Source organism: Lepidochelys olivacea, assembly GCF_965140295.1.
Source record: "Lepidochelys olivacea isolate rLepOli2 genome assembly, chromosome: 8".
Taxonomy (NCBI): Eukaryota; Metazoa; Chordata; order Testudines; family Cheloniidae; genus Lepidochelys; species Lepidochelys olivacea.
In genome coordinates, this window is record NC_140418.1 from 70,545,964 (window position 1) to 70,562,168 (window position 16,205).

Below are 16,205 nucleotides of genomic sequence, written 5' to 3' on the forward strand. Positions count from 1 at the left end.
CACATTTTAATGAAGATGACCTGAGTTGCTTATTCGCTAATGAAGATGTGGAGGAATGCTTGATTTGAGACATTTGCCTTTCAGATAGCCAACCAATAGCCCAGTCTCTCCAGGACCCTCTCAAAATGAGCTTTAGGAAAAGCAGTTCAGTTTTCCTCATTCTAGAATCTCTTGAGAAGATTGTTGATTCAGGTGGTCCATTAATAAGATCTCTCTGACATACCAAGTCTAATTGGATAAGGGCACCAGATTCTTTTCTGTTCCAAAGATTGATTCATCCTTTCTTAATCTTAATAGGACCTGATCTGATGAAAATAAATTCTAATCCCAACTGATGAGGTTGGTCCGGCAGAAGATTTTATAGGCTGTGGAAAATCGAACATTCCCATAAAAGTGGTTTTAATCATTTTCTGTTGCTTTACATATTGCTATAGCATTCACAGTATCTGCATGAATGGCCTGGTGAACTTTTATTTTCTAGCGCCAGAGGGTTTGCCCCAGGGGTGTTGTCTTCTCAAGACAGTGAAATTTTGCTGGCCCAGGCCCACCTTCCTCTGGAGGAAACCTGAAAAATTTCTTCTCAAGCTGAGCCAATACCACTTCTGACCTATGAACTCAAAAGGTTCTCAGACAGGGCCTTCTCAGGCTTGAAGGAGGCTCTCTGAAGACAACATGAAAAGACAAGCTTCTAGTTTGTGTAGGGGATCACCTTTCTCTTGGAGCAATAACCATGGCCCTGTCTAATCCTGGCTTCTGATCCATTTTTTTTTTCTTGGGGTCCTCTTCAACTTCTCTGTGCAAAACTCACTTCAGAATGGAGACTCCAGCTTTCAGGTTCAAAGAAAAATCTTCCTGTAACATATACGTTTTTATTTGCAGGATTTAAACTTAATTAACTGTTTCTTAACAATCCTAACATTAATATTAAGGTAAGTTACTGCTATAAAATTAGCCGTAAGGCAGTGGAGACTTATTACATAAATAGTGAAATCTTGTCCCTCCTGAAGTTAATGGGAGTTTTGGCTTTGACTCCAATGGGACCAGGATTTCACTTAGTTGCTAGGAGTATTTAGTTTTAAATGTTTGTATAAGTTTATTTTCTCCATTCCTCTATATGCCCATATAGTCATGAATAAAATTTTTCATAGGAGAAATTCTGACTAATCCTATCTCCACTTGGCACAGCCAAACTTATTGCTAGGAAGAAATTCAGGTTAATAACCCAAATCAAGAAAAAAAGATCTGGCCTTTTCTTAACAAAAGCTGCTATTTTCTCCACATGAGTTACCCTCTCTTAACCAACAATAAACAATGGGAAGTTCAGTTTGGCTAGGTCTACTACCCACAGAAATAAAGGTTAAAAATAAAAAAGAAACAGAATACCAATTTAAAATTAACGCATCTTGTGATAAACCTAATGCACTAGAATAGTAGTAGCATTGCCAGCATATTCTTTACATATTGTACTGTAGCTTCTTAGTTGCAGAAGGTGTCCACTTGTTCTAAGGCTCTTGGCCTGTGGCTCCATAACAAATACACATCTGCACCATTATGGAATCCTACATTCATATACATGCCCCACTTTAAAGCAGACAATCCTTCATTATAAGAATAGCTTTAGAGTGTGAGTGGGTGTCTAATGTATTAATTGTAAACCTAACTTATAACACACAGGACATTGTAAAGTACCTAAGAGAGATTATGCTTTAATGTCTTCTGATACTTTTATTTGTAAGAATAATAGCTTTATAAACCTCAGGCTAAAGCTTTTTGTTAATTTTTAACACATCTTAGCATATTTTTTCTCATAGATATATTTACCTTTATTAAAATGTCAAATGTGATTGTTTACAGCATGAGTAAAAAGTTTTTCATTCAAAAATGTGTTCATTTGTTTTGGTTTTTTAATGGAGGTTTGGATTTGTGTGTGTTTCAGGTAGGTTTCAGTGATATACTAATGTGTAATCTTTTTTTGTTTCTTTTAGGTTATCCTCTTCATGCACCTGAAGCCTACTTTCCCTATTTCAGGAAGCATAATGTCACATCAATCATAAGACTAAACAAAAAAATCTATGAGGCAAAACGGTTTACAGATGCTGGCTTTGAGCATTATGACTTGTTCTTCATAGATGGAAGCACACCAAGTGACCATATAGTGCGACGGTTCTTGAACATCTGCGAGAATGCTGAAGGTGCTATAGCTGTACACTGTAAAGGTATGTAAAAACCTAACACAGTGTACTCAGGAGTTTTTAGTTCAAAATAAGAAAAAGCATTTGCCAGTTCTGAAAATAATTTTGCTTAAGAGTTTTTGATCCTGTGCAGGTTATTTTCATTCTACAAAGAGTTCACAGTAAATTCTTCTACTCCAGCATGAGAACTATACATTACATTATTTGCTATTCGGGGTTTCTTTTTTTTATTCCATATAATGATGCTGCTGTTTGTTTTTGTTTTGTTTATTTTGCTGAAGATCTCTCTTCAGCGTTTATAGAAAGTGGGCTAGTAGATGTTAAGAGTCACACAGTCTTCTTCAAAAAGAAAAGGAGTACTTGTGGCACCTTAGAGACTAACCAATTTATTTGAGCATGAGCTTTCGTGAGCTACAGCTCACTTCATCGGATGCATACTGTGGAAACTGCAGAAGACATTATATACACAGAGACCATGAAACAATACCTCCTCCCACCCCACTCTCCTGCTGGTAATAGCTTATCTAAAGTGATCATCAAGTTGGGCCATTTCCAGCACAAATCCAGGTTTTCTCACCCCCCACAAACTCACTCTCCTGCTGGTAATAGCTTATCCAAAGTGACCACTCTCCTCACAATGTGTATGAAAATCAAGTTGGGCCATTTCCAGCACAAATACAGGTTTTCTCACACCCCCCCCCACCCCCATACACACACAAACTCACTCTCCTGCTGGTAATAGCCCATCCAAAGTGACCACTCTCTTTAAAATGTGTATGATAAGCAAGTTGGGCCATTTCCAGCACAAATACAGGTTTTCTCACACACACCCCCACCCCTATACACACAAACTCACTCTCCTGCTGGTAATAGCTCATCCAAAGCGACCACACACAATTTTGCAGTTACTGTTGTAGCCTGAGGAAGAGTAAAACATTAAGTACATTGCACCATAACTTAATACTGGGTAGCACGTAATAAAATCTTTATACTCTGCCTGGCGTGACGCTTTTTGTTAGCTATAGCATTGAGGGACTTAATATATCTTTTTTTTTTTTTTTTTTTTTTTTTTAGTAATCAAATATGGATTATGTCTCCAATTAAAATTTTACACAAAGGAGAACTGGATAGGTTGCACAGTAGATCAGTTCACTAGAACTTGATCTCTTATAACATGAAAATGAGTGGTTGCAAATTAACTCCCATTCGTGATAGTGGTGTCACAAAGCTTTATATCTTGATGCATCAAGCACAGTTAGTGGTAGTTTTCTTCAAGATTATACAGGAAGGACTAGCAGGGCCATTGAAGATCAAGAATGAAGTGCATGAACAGAGTTATATAGAGAGGTTAGCAAAATATTTCTTTGCACTATGCCTCGCTCAGAACAGTGGTATACATTTTGTCATTTCTATGAGCACTAAATTTTCCTACAAAATGTTTAGAAAAAACTAAGTTCAGGTGTGTAACAGCCCTGTTAGTCTATATTCGCAAAAAGAAAAGGAGTACTTGTGGCACCTTAGAGACTAACCAATTTATTTGAGCATAGCTTAGAAGTTGTCATCAGACATTTTGACAACTATAACACAGAGCTGTATGGCTTGAACTAAAGTCGTAACTTAAATTATTGATGATAATAGTAGATTGTTATAATTTATGTGGATTAATTGCTCGAGGGACATGATATGCTTAACAGTTGTGTTACAAGTATATGACTCTAAATGCTCTGAATTCAGTGTCATACATTTATATTGTTGAACTAGTTGTCATTTAGTTCAATAACATACTGTCTGAAGATAAGCTACTTGGCCTTTGTTCCTTCCTTGGGCTCTACTAAATTTATAAGATACAAATTCAATGTTCATTCGTACTTAATATACTGCATAGTAGTTGTATTGCTCTCTTGTTTTTCCAAGGATGTTTTTACAGCTTCCAGGTTAGAAATCACTTGTTACTGGAGCTGTTATTAAAATCATTTAATCTGAAAGTTTGCTATTGCAGGTGTTTCCACAGCCTTAGTTTTTTCACATAGCTTTTCTGCTGAAACCTTCAGTAACAAATGTGATGTAATAAAAAATATTTTTGTAGATCAGAGAATGTTTTCTTTTTCAGACAAATATGTGAGTTGTTACAGTTTGAGAAATCTATGTATAAACTGCCTTCCCAACACAAACTGCATGTCTGTCTTTAATGTAACACTATTGTCTTTCACTTCAAATCATTCTACAGAGCTAGTGCGGTACTAAATAGAATCGGCTCATTATTTGTTCTTGTGACCCCATTCATCCCATTTCTTAAATTATTTTAGCGTTCTGAGAAGTCAGACAGCAAGATTAGTATTCCTTGATTAAATGTAGCGTGGTGGTGCTTCTATATTAAATGGAAAAAAAATACTAGACAGAAATGTAAAAAGGTTTTTATCTCAACAGTTACTGTTAGTGCAGAAACCATAGTTAAGCAGCTAATGGACATCTGCTGTAATTAACCATACTGTAAACTCTAAATATTTTATTGGGGAGACAGTGTGGTCTAGTGGATAGAGCACAGCACTGGAATTGGGCAAATCCCTATTCTGTTGCTAACTTGCTATTAACTTAGACATGTCCCTTAGTTTCTGTTTCTTAATTTCCCTTGTGCAGAACAACTTGATCATTGCTTTAATCGGTTTAGATTAAAACAGTTATCGAAACACTAACTAGTATTTATTTTTTTAGTTTTGCCAACCTGCAAAAAAAAAAAATTAAAAAAATTAAATTGAATGAGTGTTCATTTAATAACACGATATAGTGATTCCAGAAAGCTAATTTGGATCCCAATCCTGCCAACATTTAAATGTGGATATCTTTTCACACCCATGCTTAAGTGTCTGCAGGATTTGAGCCCTAGCTTGTAAAGTGGTCAGTCTTAAAATTTTCTTTCTACTTTATCAGGAAACACATTTTGCTTTTTTAACATTTATTATAGGATATTAGATACATTTTTGTATTTTATAATCCGTTATAAAAATTAAAAACTTCCTTTAAAAAATTCTTTATTGAAATAAATTTTCAATCTAAAGGGTTTTAGTGGTGAAATGATGCAAATTACAATGAAATCCACCTTTCTTCCATGTTTTCTTAAACACTTCTACTAAAACAAACTTCCAGCAATTTGATACTTGTTTAGGTATCTGGCCAGCTTTATTTCTAAAACGTAGCAAATTGAATAAGAAATTAAGCAAAAATCATAAATCCAACATCAGAGGCATGGATGAAATTGCAATATAGAGATGTGGTATGGGGGGGAACGCTTTGGTTTCAAAATACTTAAGTGTTGTACGTGTGTATTTGTATATGAATATTTATTTTGATTCTTTTGTCTCTTGTAGCTGGTCTTGGGAGAACAGGAACATTGCTAGCCTGTTATATAATGAAACACTATAGGTTCACGCATGCTGAAGTCATTGCTTGGATTAGAATATGTCGGCCAGGCTCTATTATAGGACCCCAGCAGCACTTTTTGGAAGAGTGAGTATAGCATCTTTTATTACTGTAGGTAGTCTACTGCTTCTAACCATCTCTATTTTTACCAATTTGTAGTATCTACCAAATCTTATCTATCTAATGTCATAGTGTTTTGTGTTGCCGCCCATCATCACCTTAGCGTTTGACTATCTTCCACATAAAATCAGTAGCAATTGTGACATCTCTATGGAATCTCTGGTACTCTTCCTTTATTGGAGTTAAAACTCTCCTGGATTTTGGGTTTGATTATTTTTGGGGCACGGGGGAAGGGGTCTGGGAGTTGAAAGGGGTGTCAGTGTTGGAGGCTAAGCCTGTGATTATCCAAGGAGGATGAATGTGGGGGGAAAAGTATGTGATAATGTATTTAAAGATGGTATCTTAATGCATATGCACAAGCATCCATAATTCTGGCATTTCCTGATTTTTTGAGTGCTTGACTTTGGACTCTGAATGTTTTTAATGACTGTGAGTGTAATATCTTTGGCTTTTTAAAAAAGCAAACTGAAAAAACAAATGCCGTAATGTGGCATTTATATTGACCCCTACGTGGGTCATCAGCAGGATTGGAATCTTTAGATCGACCTCACAGCCCTCTGCCACTTGAACTAATGAAGTAACTGATAACAGTAGTAGGTTGTCACCCTCTATGTAAGCTAGCATTGGAGGTGGGAATAGGACACTGTGCCATTGGATTTCACAGATATTTGCTGACAGCAGAGGCATGGTACATACAACTCGGGAATCTTTGGTTCCTTTCCAGGTTCTGAAGGGGAGTGAGGTTTGGTGAGCATAGACTCTTCTGCCCATTACCTCCCCTCCTGCCCCAAGCTTAACTTCCTATCCAACACAAAATACATTTTAAGATGATCACTGTAAATGTGCATCATTATGGGAAAAATCTAACAGAGGATGTAGTGTCCTTAAGAAAAACTAAGAAATACACAACAGTCTTGCTCCATCGCAGGCCCTGCCCTTTCCCTCAAGGCCCTGCCCTGCCTCTTTTCACCCCCGTTCCACCCCCTCTCCTGAGGGTGGCCATAAATAACTGGTGCCTCCCCATACCGGGGGGAGGGAGGCACGATCTAAATGGGGGTCCCATGACCAGGAACATGTCATCTCTCTTCTTCCCCTCCGGCCTCCCCTGCACCCAGCCTGGGGCCACCGTGCTCTCCCCAACCCATGTTACCTGCCTGGTGGGAGGGGGTGCTCTGTCCTCCCTCTGAACCTGCCCCCCCCCAGCACATTCCTGGTGGGAGGGAGCTCAGGCGGGGAGTGGGAGGGAGCTGCTTCTAATGCCGGCCCCTCCCAGTCGCTGCTCTGCAGCCTAGCAGCTGTCTGGGAGAGCCTGGCTGGGGAGGTGGCTTCCACTCCCTGCCTGGGCTCAGCTGCTGGGGACCATGGCTGAGCGAGCTGGAAACATGCCAGGGGGTGGGGGACTCTGGCTCGCTCACCCCCAGTTCCTGGTGCCCGAGCAGGGAGCAGAAGCAGTCTTTCCAGCCAGGCTGAGCAGGCTCTCAGACAGCCACCAACGTCAGCCCACCATGCTGCAGAGCAGCATCCCAGCGGCCGGAAGGGACTGGCTGGTCCCGCCCCATCTGCACCTGGACCGCCGCCCCTTCTGCTCCCCGGCGTCTGGGGTATGTATCGGCCAGGCCAACCCCCTCCCGCACACGCCACCGCCAAACAGCTGATGGGGGTAGGCAGGAGGTGCTGGGGTGTGAGGGAGAGGAACTGATTGGCAGGAGACACTGGAGGGGGAGGAGGAGATTTATTATTTTCTGTGGACGCTCCAGCCCCAGAGCACCCCGGAGTCAGTGCCTATGCATAGAGATTAAAAAATGACTAGTCCAAGGTCGCACAAGAGAAACCTGTGCCAAAATTTGAATTGAGGATTCATACCTTTAATATCTATTGTTGTAGAATAATAGTATTGTTTGAGAAATACATTGTTCTGGAGTAGTGTAAATGTGGTGTTTGAGAAATAATTAACTTCATCAAGATTGATTATAAAATGAAAATATGAAAACTTAAAGCACATACACGTCTTGTTTCAGAAGCTTCTAAAGGACAGTAGAACAGTGATGGCCAAAGTGGTGGTCATCTTTATTTAAAATAAATGCTTGAGTGTAGTGTTGCTTAGCAATGCCCAAAGCATCTTTGATGTATTCAGGTTCAAATAAAGCCTAGAGCTGTGGCAGATTGAGATTTTGGCCTGAGAAAAAGAAATATGTTACTTTATTATCTTTACCTTAAGTTTGGTACCAATGGCTAGATTTGGGTCACAAATCTATATATTTAGTGTCTGATTTATAAAACCTTTTCTGTTTAAAAAAAACACACGTAGTCAATGAGTCCTGTGGAGGTGCCAGTCTAGTCTGATGCCCCCGACTGTTAGCTTTCTCTTGGCAGTAAGACAGAGGGTTGTCTGGAAAGATTAGTGAAAGCTCTGGATTCACTACCTCCTAGCCTGCTGGGTTCCCAGCACCAGCCACTCGCTCTGCCCTCCTCCACTCTGTACATCTCACTCATGCCCTGATTTAGTTAGGGCCGAAGGTTCTCCCCTTACTCCCTCCACCCCAAAGGGAGCAACAGCCTAGCCTGTATTCAGCAGCTCCCTCTAGGGAGGGGCCCTCTCCCTGGAATAGGAAGGGGGCTTTGCATGTGTGTCACAGATTGTGCTAAAGTAACATTTATTTCAACAAATGTAAATACAACAGTCTCAAATTAGCCTATTACTCAGAGCGTTAGCATTCACTCAATTGGACTTACATGCTGTGACATAACTCTTGTTCTGCAGCACTCCAATGTGGGAAATTGCAGATTTTACTGTAAAATGCAGGGAAATTTTAAAATGGAGTTATAAATTTTTTAACCTTTCTCTACATTTTTCAGGTTTTTGTGCTGTAGATTTTTGTATTGGCAACACAAAACTTAATTTTAGAAGTTGTTAGAACAGAGCTCAAGGTTTTATTACCTGGGGACAGTTAAGGCTTTTGGCACCTGAGAAAACATGGAAGGTGGTTTGGGGTTGTGCTTGTGTTAAAATGTGAAGCAGTAAAATAGGTAACAGATTTGTTATTTAAAATATCATTAGTATTCAGAGTGAACAACACATATAGATAAATGGAGCGACTCATGCTTGTCTTAGAGTTGCTGCTTTGGGCTGTAAGCAGCCCGAGAAAACAATTCTGCATTGATTTGCACATTGTTCTCATCTGAAAAGTTATCTTCCCAAACATGAGAGCTAGAAGCACAATTATATGTATAATTATATATAAAATACACAAAGCCCTCTTATAAATTATCTTAAACTTCATGAGCAACATGATTTCAGTTTTTACTTGTTGTTGAAGCAATGGCAGGATTCCTCTACAGCTCCATCTCCTATATTGGCTGTTTTCATTTTAAAAATTCCCATCATGTTCTTCCGAGTTAACTTGGCTGACATCAGCAGCTGTGTAATCTCCGATCGTTTTTAAGTATACTGGATATTGACTTTCCTCACTCTGTGTAGGAACACTTTTTCAACTATCTAATCCTGCTATATTTACTGATTATCTGACCTCCCAGTGGGAGCTTTTCTCTGAGGCAATGCATGCACATAATCCAATCTCTTTTTGGTTTATTGCTATAGTGTCACACTTTTTTCCCCTCTAACAGAAGCGATATTATCTTATACTTCTGATGGGAAAAGAAGGCTAATAGAGAAGATTTAAAAAAATAGATTATTGTTCTTTTTAAAAAATGTAAAAAACTAAATTTGGAGCTAAAAAGATTTATTCATAGTGAGATTTATGTGTTTATGCTCCCACTTTTATGAATATTTGGAGCCAAAAGAGAGAGAGCACCTCAGGTAATTAGTTCACACATGCTGGCAAACATGCAAATATTTGCTATGTGTGGTAATAAAGCGTGTATTCAGTGTATCTATCAGGACGTACAAATTCATCATCCTAAACCAGTCAACCAGACTTTCTTTCTCTTCTGCAACAATCATGTAAAAGCATATTATTTGAAATTATTTGAAATTATATTGATATAGGCCTGTCTTTATCACTGACTTTATTGCTACACTATATTCATCTTTTAAGCTTATACAAAGGAATATATGTTTTATGACGAATGAAAGGTTTCCAGTTCACTTCTGCATGTGCTTTTGTGATGGTCACTCATCTTTGGGATTTAGGCAATGGTTTTCATGTGTAAAATAAAAAGCTGTTTAGTTTCACTGAGGAAAATGGAGTAGGTAGGAGGAAATGCATTGCTTCAGTTTCCTACTGCTTTTCTGAGCAGCAAAGTGTCGAGAAAATCAACTTGATAGTAATTTTGTGAAAACTGTTTACCATACTTTGTGCCACAGTGTACTTGTACTGGTGAGAGGAGTGAACTTTCAAATGATCTGTACTGCCACTTTTATTAGGCTATGTAAGTTTGCTTTCAAAATTTAGAGTTAATGGACAGCACTAAAAACAGTGTGTTCCAACCTCTGCTTTACATGTAACATACTTTGAGAGTATGTTAAGAGAGTACAGACTATCACTGTAACAAGCCACATGCTTGCATCCCAATAAGCTTGTTACAGTCCTTGGGCCCTGTAAGCAGAGACCTGGGGCTGGAAAGGAACTGGAAAAGGGCTCTCTGCAACTGCCAGGCAGAAGGCTTGGGGCAGGGGACACCTGCAGGGAGCAGGAGCTGGCTGGGGAAGGCTATGAAGAAGGGCTGTAAGGACTTTGAAGCCCTAGAAACAAGGGCTAAGACAAGACCCTGATGGGTGGTGAGATGGGTTGCTTTTTTGTTTTTGTTTTGCATTTCATTATTTATAAAGACCTGGGAAGATAACAGATGCTGAACTGTTTGAAGCATGATTTTCCTCCCTAGCTAGCAGAACAGTCCTTCCACTTACAACCACACTTTATAATAGATTTCCAGATCTTGTAAAGAAAAAGATAAAGTAAATTTCTGCTGCACAGCTTCTGTCCTCATTCATCACTAACAGGTAATCCCTCTGACCTGCACAGTTTAGAAGCAATTCAGTGTTGTTGCTGGAAGTTCCAGCAACTAAGCCCCACTGTTCAACTCAGGCCACCAAAATTCTATCTCTGGCAGCAGAACAAGTTAGCAGTTCCGTTTTGTTTCATAACTTTTAATTTTTATTAATTTTCATGCAGTAGCAACGTCATTTCAGTTTCTTGCTCCTCCCACTCTCTCTGCTGAGCTGAAGGATCACTGGAGCATTGATGCTCTACCCCTCTGGTTCCTTCAGTGCAGCGGCACCTCTTAGCAAGCTCCCTCTGCCCCCATCACAGTAGCAAAGAAATCCTGCACTCATTGAGCCAAGTCTAAGATGCTATATTTATAAGGTGATTTTTCAGCAGCCTCACAGGATGAGCCGGGCATGGTGCTTTGAATCAGATTGGCATGCCCTCTCCTCTCTCCCTCCTTCTACCACCCCCAAACCACAGCTCTGCTGTGGGAAGGCTCATTGAGGAGCATGAGGGTTTCCAAGGAGAGGAGAACCCTCCCAGCCTGCTCCAGGAATAAATCTTGCAAACCCCAGAGGCTTCAGATCCAAAAATAGAAAAGTAAGCGTAGTCTTTGTAAGGCGGCATTTCATTTTGTTAATGAGCAAGTGGAATAAATATCAGGGTTTAAACCCATTCTTCTTTGCCTTTACACCCAGATGTAGTGTTTGCTGGGACTTTTCAGTTCTCTGTAAAGTTCCTTCACTGTGCTTGGTATTGGTCCCATCTTCACCCTGCAGTATATGTAGACATGCAGAGAAGCCTGTTAGTCCTGTGAAGCCCTACCTCAGGCTGCAACATAATAGATATTGTGCCTTTCTAGCTTTTAGCCCATGAACCCTGGCTCTCTCAAGGAAAGGGTCTCAGATTTCAGACAGTGTAATAAAAATTTTGCCTGTTCCTTGTTTACTGCCTGCAGACCCTCACTTTGACAGGGAAAGGGAATCAGAATCTGAAGAGTAGCAAGATGTCTCTCTCTGTCCCTCCCCATCTTCATGAGCTGGCTCCACATTAGATTAGAAGGAGCACTTTAGGTAGTCTGTACTTACAGCAGAAGTACATTCCATATGCAGCTACATCATCCTAGAATTACAGGGACGTAAGAGAAAAATCCCTTCCCATGTTCAAACTGGCTCCTGATTTTCTGAGTAAAGCCTTGACTGGTACTAGGTTTCTTCTGAAGTACTCAGATATCTGCTGGCCACCCTGGGGAAGCAAACAGTGTCCTTTCAGGCTCCTTGGTCTTTCTAACAGATTATTCTCACAATCAAGCTATTTGTCCCAAAAAAAACCCTGCATTACTATCACAGGACAGGAAACCACTAGCTCGCAAGGAGTTCATCAATATTAATTATAATAAAATATCTATTTTCCCCTTCAATCATAATTCTGTAGAGGGTTTTCCACATGTACCATCTTTTGAGGACATCGTAATGTCCAAATGGGGGCTTTTAGTTTAACATTTGGTTTTAGCCAAAATGTTGTATTACAAAAAAATAGAAATTCCGTAAGTTTTAGGAGCCTAACATTGGCAGAGCAGTAGCCACACCAATGAAAAGATGTCACAACCTCAGAGGATTTCCATCCAAAAAATCCCATAAACCGTAAGGGTGAGGAAGACTGCATAGAAATTTCAAAACCTAAATTGTAGGCATTCAGACCAAAAATATTCCCTATACTTAGTAAGGAACATCTCTTTGGTGGCAAGCAAGTGGTTTGTTTGTTTCAGGGTAAGATCCTTGCTTTCAGTGTGAAAGTTTTCAAGTTCACATTCTGGTCAGATCTTTTGTAACAGCATGCAGACTATTCTTTTTTGGTATTTTTTTTTCTGAGTTTTGAAGTCATGTATGGCAAGAACGGTGGCTCCAAAATCAATAGCTACAAGGAATAATTTTACCACCATTGTAAAGATTTGCAAAAATCTACAACTTCATTGCATCAGTCACTTCCTGACAGTGGTCATCCTTACCAGTTATCTCTAGCAGCTAGGATTGTTGGCACTATGCATTGATATCATTCCCTGAGCAGGACTTCACAGAATGTTCCTCCAAAAAGTCTTTCTGAGAGCATGGACCCACTTGTTGTATGCAGTACAAAAATAAGCATCATTCATGGCACATATCTGAATGTCCCCTTTTAGGCAGGTAAATACAGACAATATGCTGAAAGCCAACCCAGTTTTCACTCTGTATCTTTGCATGCTCATTGTGGAAGCAAGCCACACAAAGTGAGGAGTGTACGTGGAAGATTAGATGGTCCTGGGGTTATGATCCCCCACTTAGAAAAAAGCATCCAGCTCTCTCTAGCTCTGACTCTCTGCTGTACAAATTTCCAAAATCTCAGGCTACCGCATCCTTTTGCTTCAGCTCTATCAATTGCATGTCTGATCAAAAAATATAAGAATACCCATACAAGATTGACCACTGTGGTCCATTGAGTCCAGTGTTCTGTTTCACAGTAGCCAGAGTAGCAGCAGCTTCAGAAGAAGGTGCATCAAACCCTGTAGTGGGTTTTATGGGATAAATTTCCTAAAGGGGAAGTTTTGTCTACCCTCCTGTAGGTTAGAGATTAGCTTGCGCCCTGAAGCCTGAACCCGTTCCGAAATAGATGAATAACCAGAGATCAGACCTTTTCTGAGGTAATGGAAATAATGCCCAAGGCAGAAAAGAATCTGCTGTCTTTAAACATAGAGATGAAGTTTCATCCTCCTAGATCACGACTTGCTAGATAGCCAAAGAAGCAACAAAAGACCAGACCTCTTAAAGCAAGGATGTCTTCTTTGTCCAGACCTGGACCACTCACAGTTAACAGCCTGGTGTTGAAGGAAAAGTGTAGTTCAGGAGTTCTCCATTAACCTCATTGATACATTTTGGGCTCAAGACAGAACTCAATTAGGAATAGGCATTGGTCTTGTCCAATTCAGTTTCTGGTATGAGAACAAACCATTTCTTTGGGGCAGGGATGGTCTCTGTTATATTTTTACACTGCCCAGAACAACTGGAACCAGCCTGTAGATGTTTGTTACACAGATTTAATAATCACAAAGTTTACCACAGCAGAGACACTGGAGTTTCCCCAGGATAGTAGGTCTCACTAGAGAAAAGTAGGTAACAACCCTACCTGCATTCTTTATTCAGGTATATTACCCTCTCCAACTGATGTTGAGATTAAACAAGAACAGATTAGACAAGCCTGTGGGTGGTTTTTCTAGTTGCAATCACAAGAACCCACACTCCTTTTGTCATAAAGAAAAGATTATTCTTATAGCTCCAGAAACCTTTCTGCCCAACGTAGGTTCCTCTTACCACAATTCCTGGGAAGTAGTTCTCCTATGACTTTGTTCCAGTCCTCAGCACTTCTTTGGCACAAATAGGCATTCCTGGAGTTGTAAAGATACCTCTCAAGCATTCTTATGGGAAGAAAGTGTCTTACCTGAGGAAGAAAGTCAAAAGTTTCCATTCCTCTGCAGAGGGCATCCTTTGGTAGGAAGTTGCTACTGTGTTCCCAAATAGTTCCTTAAATTACAGAGCTTTTGCTTTATATTGGGAGGCACAGTTTAATTTTTGCTTATTCTACTCTAATGAATAACACTCTGCTTATCTACTCCCCACCTGCCCTCCATACTTCTGTGAATCATTGTTCACTACTTCCCATTTCTTCTGAATGAGGAAAGAACCTATACAGCAGTATGAGAAATTTCTTACCTGATCATTTTCTTTGATAATAGATTCCATCTTCATTCAACCACCTTGGAAATCTGGTAAATGACTAAAACACAATTTGTAACAAAGTGAATATTTTCTCTAAAGGGAGACTTAAAAATGTAATTGCCTGTTAATATAATTTCAAGTTGTTGTCTTAATGCTAATATTCAGATCCTGGAGTGTTTCTATAGCTTTGGAAAAACTCTTCTGTTAGCCTGAGTTGAACCATCGGGCTTAGTCTTTGCACCTTGTTGGACTACCTGCAAATTCCACAGGCAAGAGGCATTACCCATTTGTTATGAATGAGGAGAGATGTTCCTAACAGAAATGTGTTACTAAAAATTCTTTCTTTCCTCTCTACTCTCCATTATTATTACTAATATGAAACACAGTAGTGTCTGTGACAGCATTTGTGCATACACACAGCAAAAACAGTTTTTGTCCTAAAGAACTTCCAGTTTAATCTATCTCCAGTTTGCAAGCTCACCCATCCCATAAATGGGTGGCACAGTGGATAAATACTACTTTTTGTTTTTCCCCCTTCTCCCATGCACCTAAAAATCATCTGCCCATTCCTTCCATTCCTGCAGCTGATATTCTTGTCTTGGTTCTCTTTACCGTACTTCTATACTTCCCCCAATCTCCTGCATAACTCAGCCGTGGTTTTGCTACTTATGATTAATCCACACCTCCCAAACTCATGCCAGTAATACAACATACAACACCCCGTTGTCATGCATTGTGTGTGGGGCTTTAACATATTGTTCCAAAATGACTGAGTTCTGCAGTATGTTTGTTTTTCTGATTCAGATAAGCTTCTTTTAAACAAAATCCTAAAGTATTTTAGAGCAAGGGACAGCTGGAAAATATATATCTGATCCACAAAACCATACAGGGATTCATATCTGATCTACGACTGTTTTTAAATTTACCACTGAAGAAGAGATGTATACATTTATTATACAATGTATTTATGAGGCGATATAAAAGACAAAATATTCTCAGTTGATGGTTTGGCATGTTTCTCTCTCCAGTTTTGTCTGCATAAAAATTTGTGGTTGATACTAATTGGTTTTGGTTTAATATTAAACAGGAAGCAAGCGGTATTGTGGATCCAAGGAGACTTCTGCCGATCCAAACAAAAACAACGATCAGCTGATGATGGAACTGTGAATAAAATTCTTTCTAGCTTGGATGACCTTTCAGTCAGTGGGAGTTTTAGTAAAGTACAAAACTTGGATCCATGTCGGGAGGTAAGCATTCACTGGAAGAACCATACACCAGCGGGGAGAGCTCATAACTTTTAATAATGAACTGTACCCAATTTTAGTGCTTCTTTCCATAATATAGTGCCTGTTATAAAAATCACATGTGAATACAAGAAGAAAATAGATCTTTTTAAATTTATACATATTAAATGAAGACAGGAAAAATAAAAAGAATGAAGAATGTCTCAGTGTATACTCATAATAATGAAAAAGAAGAGCAGAAAACAACCAAAATGATAAAACAGCCATCAGTGATGGAAAAAATAGAATTCAAAATGAATGTAAATTCTAAGGAAAAAATGTTTGGGCAACATGAATATTTATGATAAACAACACAAAAGTGAAACTTAAAGCTTATCTGTTATCTATTTCAAAATGTAAATTCAAGATTAGCATCTTGATCGGACAGGATGAGAATAGCTATTATTGGTAAATTATGTTGGCTGAAAGAATATGGCAGCCACCTGATATTTAGTATTTTGAGGAAAGAGAAGCAGCTAAACAAAAAACCAAACCCTG

General features: G+C 39.3%; 1 protein-coding gene across 4 annotated transcripts in view; it reads left to right on the forward strand.

The window, feature by feature from the left end:
* Positions 1-16,205, forward strand: part of CDC14A (cell division cycle 14A) — a 115,191-nt gene that overhangs the window by 76,771 nt on the left and 22,215 nt on the right. For all 4 annotated transcript variants that reach the window (XM_084637158.1, XM_084637156.1, XM_084637157.1 and 1 more), the window contains 3 exons: positions 1,986-2,216; positions 5,558-5,696; positions 15,512-15,671. In XM_084637158.1, coding sequence (XP_084493284.1) covers positions 1,986-2,216; positions 5,558-5,696; positions 15,512-15,671 — 530 coding nt within the window. The remainder of the gene's footprint in view (positions 1-1,985; positions 2,217-5,557; positions 5,697-15,511; positions 15,672-16,205) is intronic.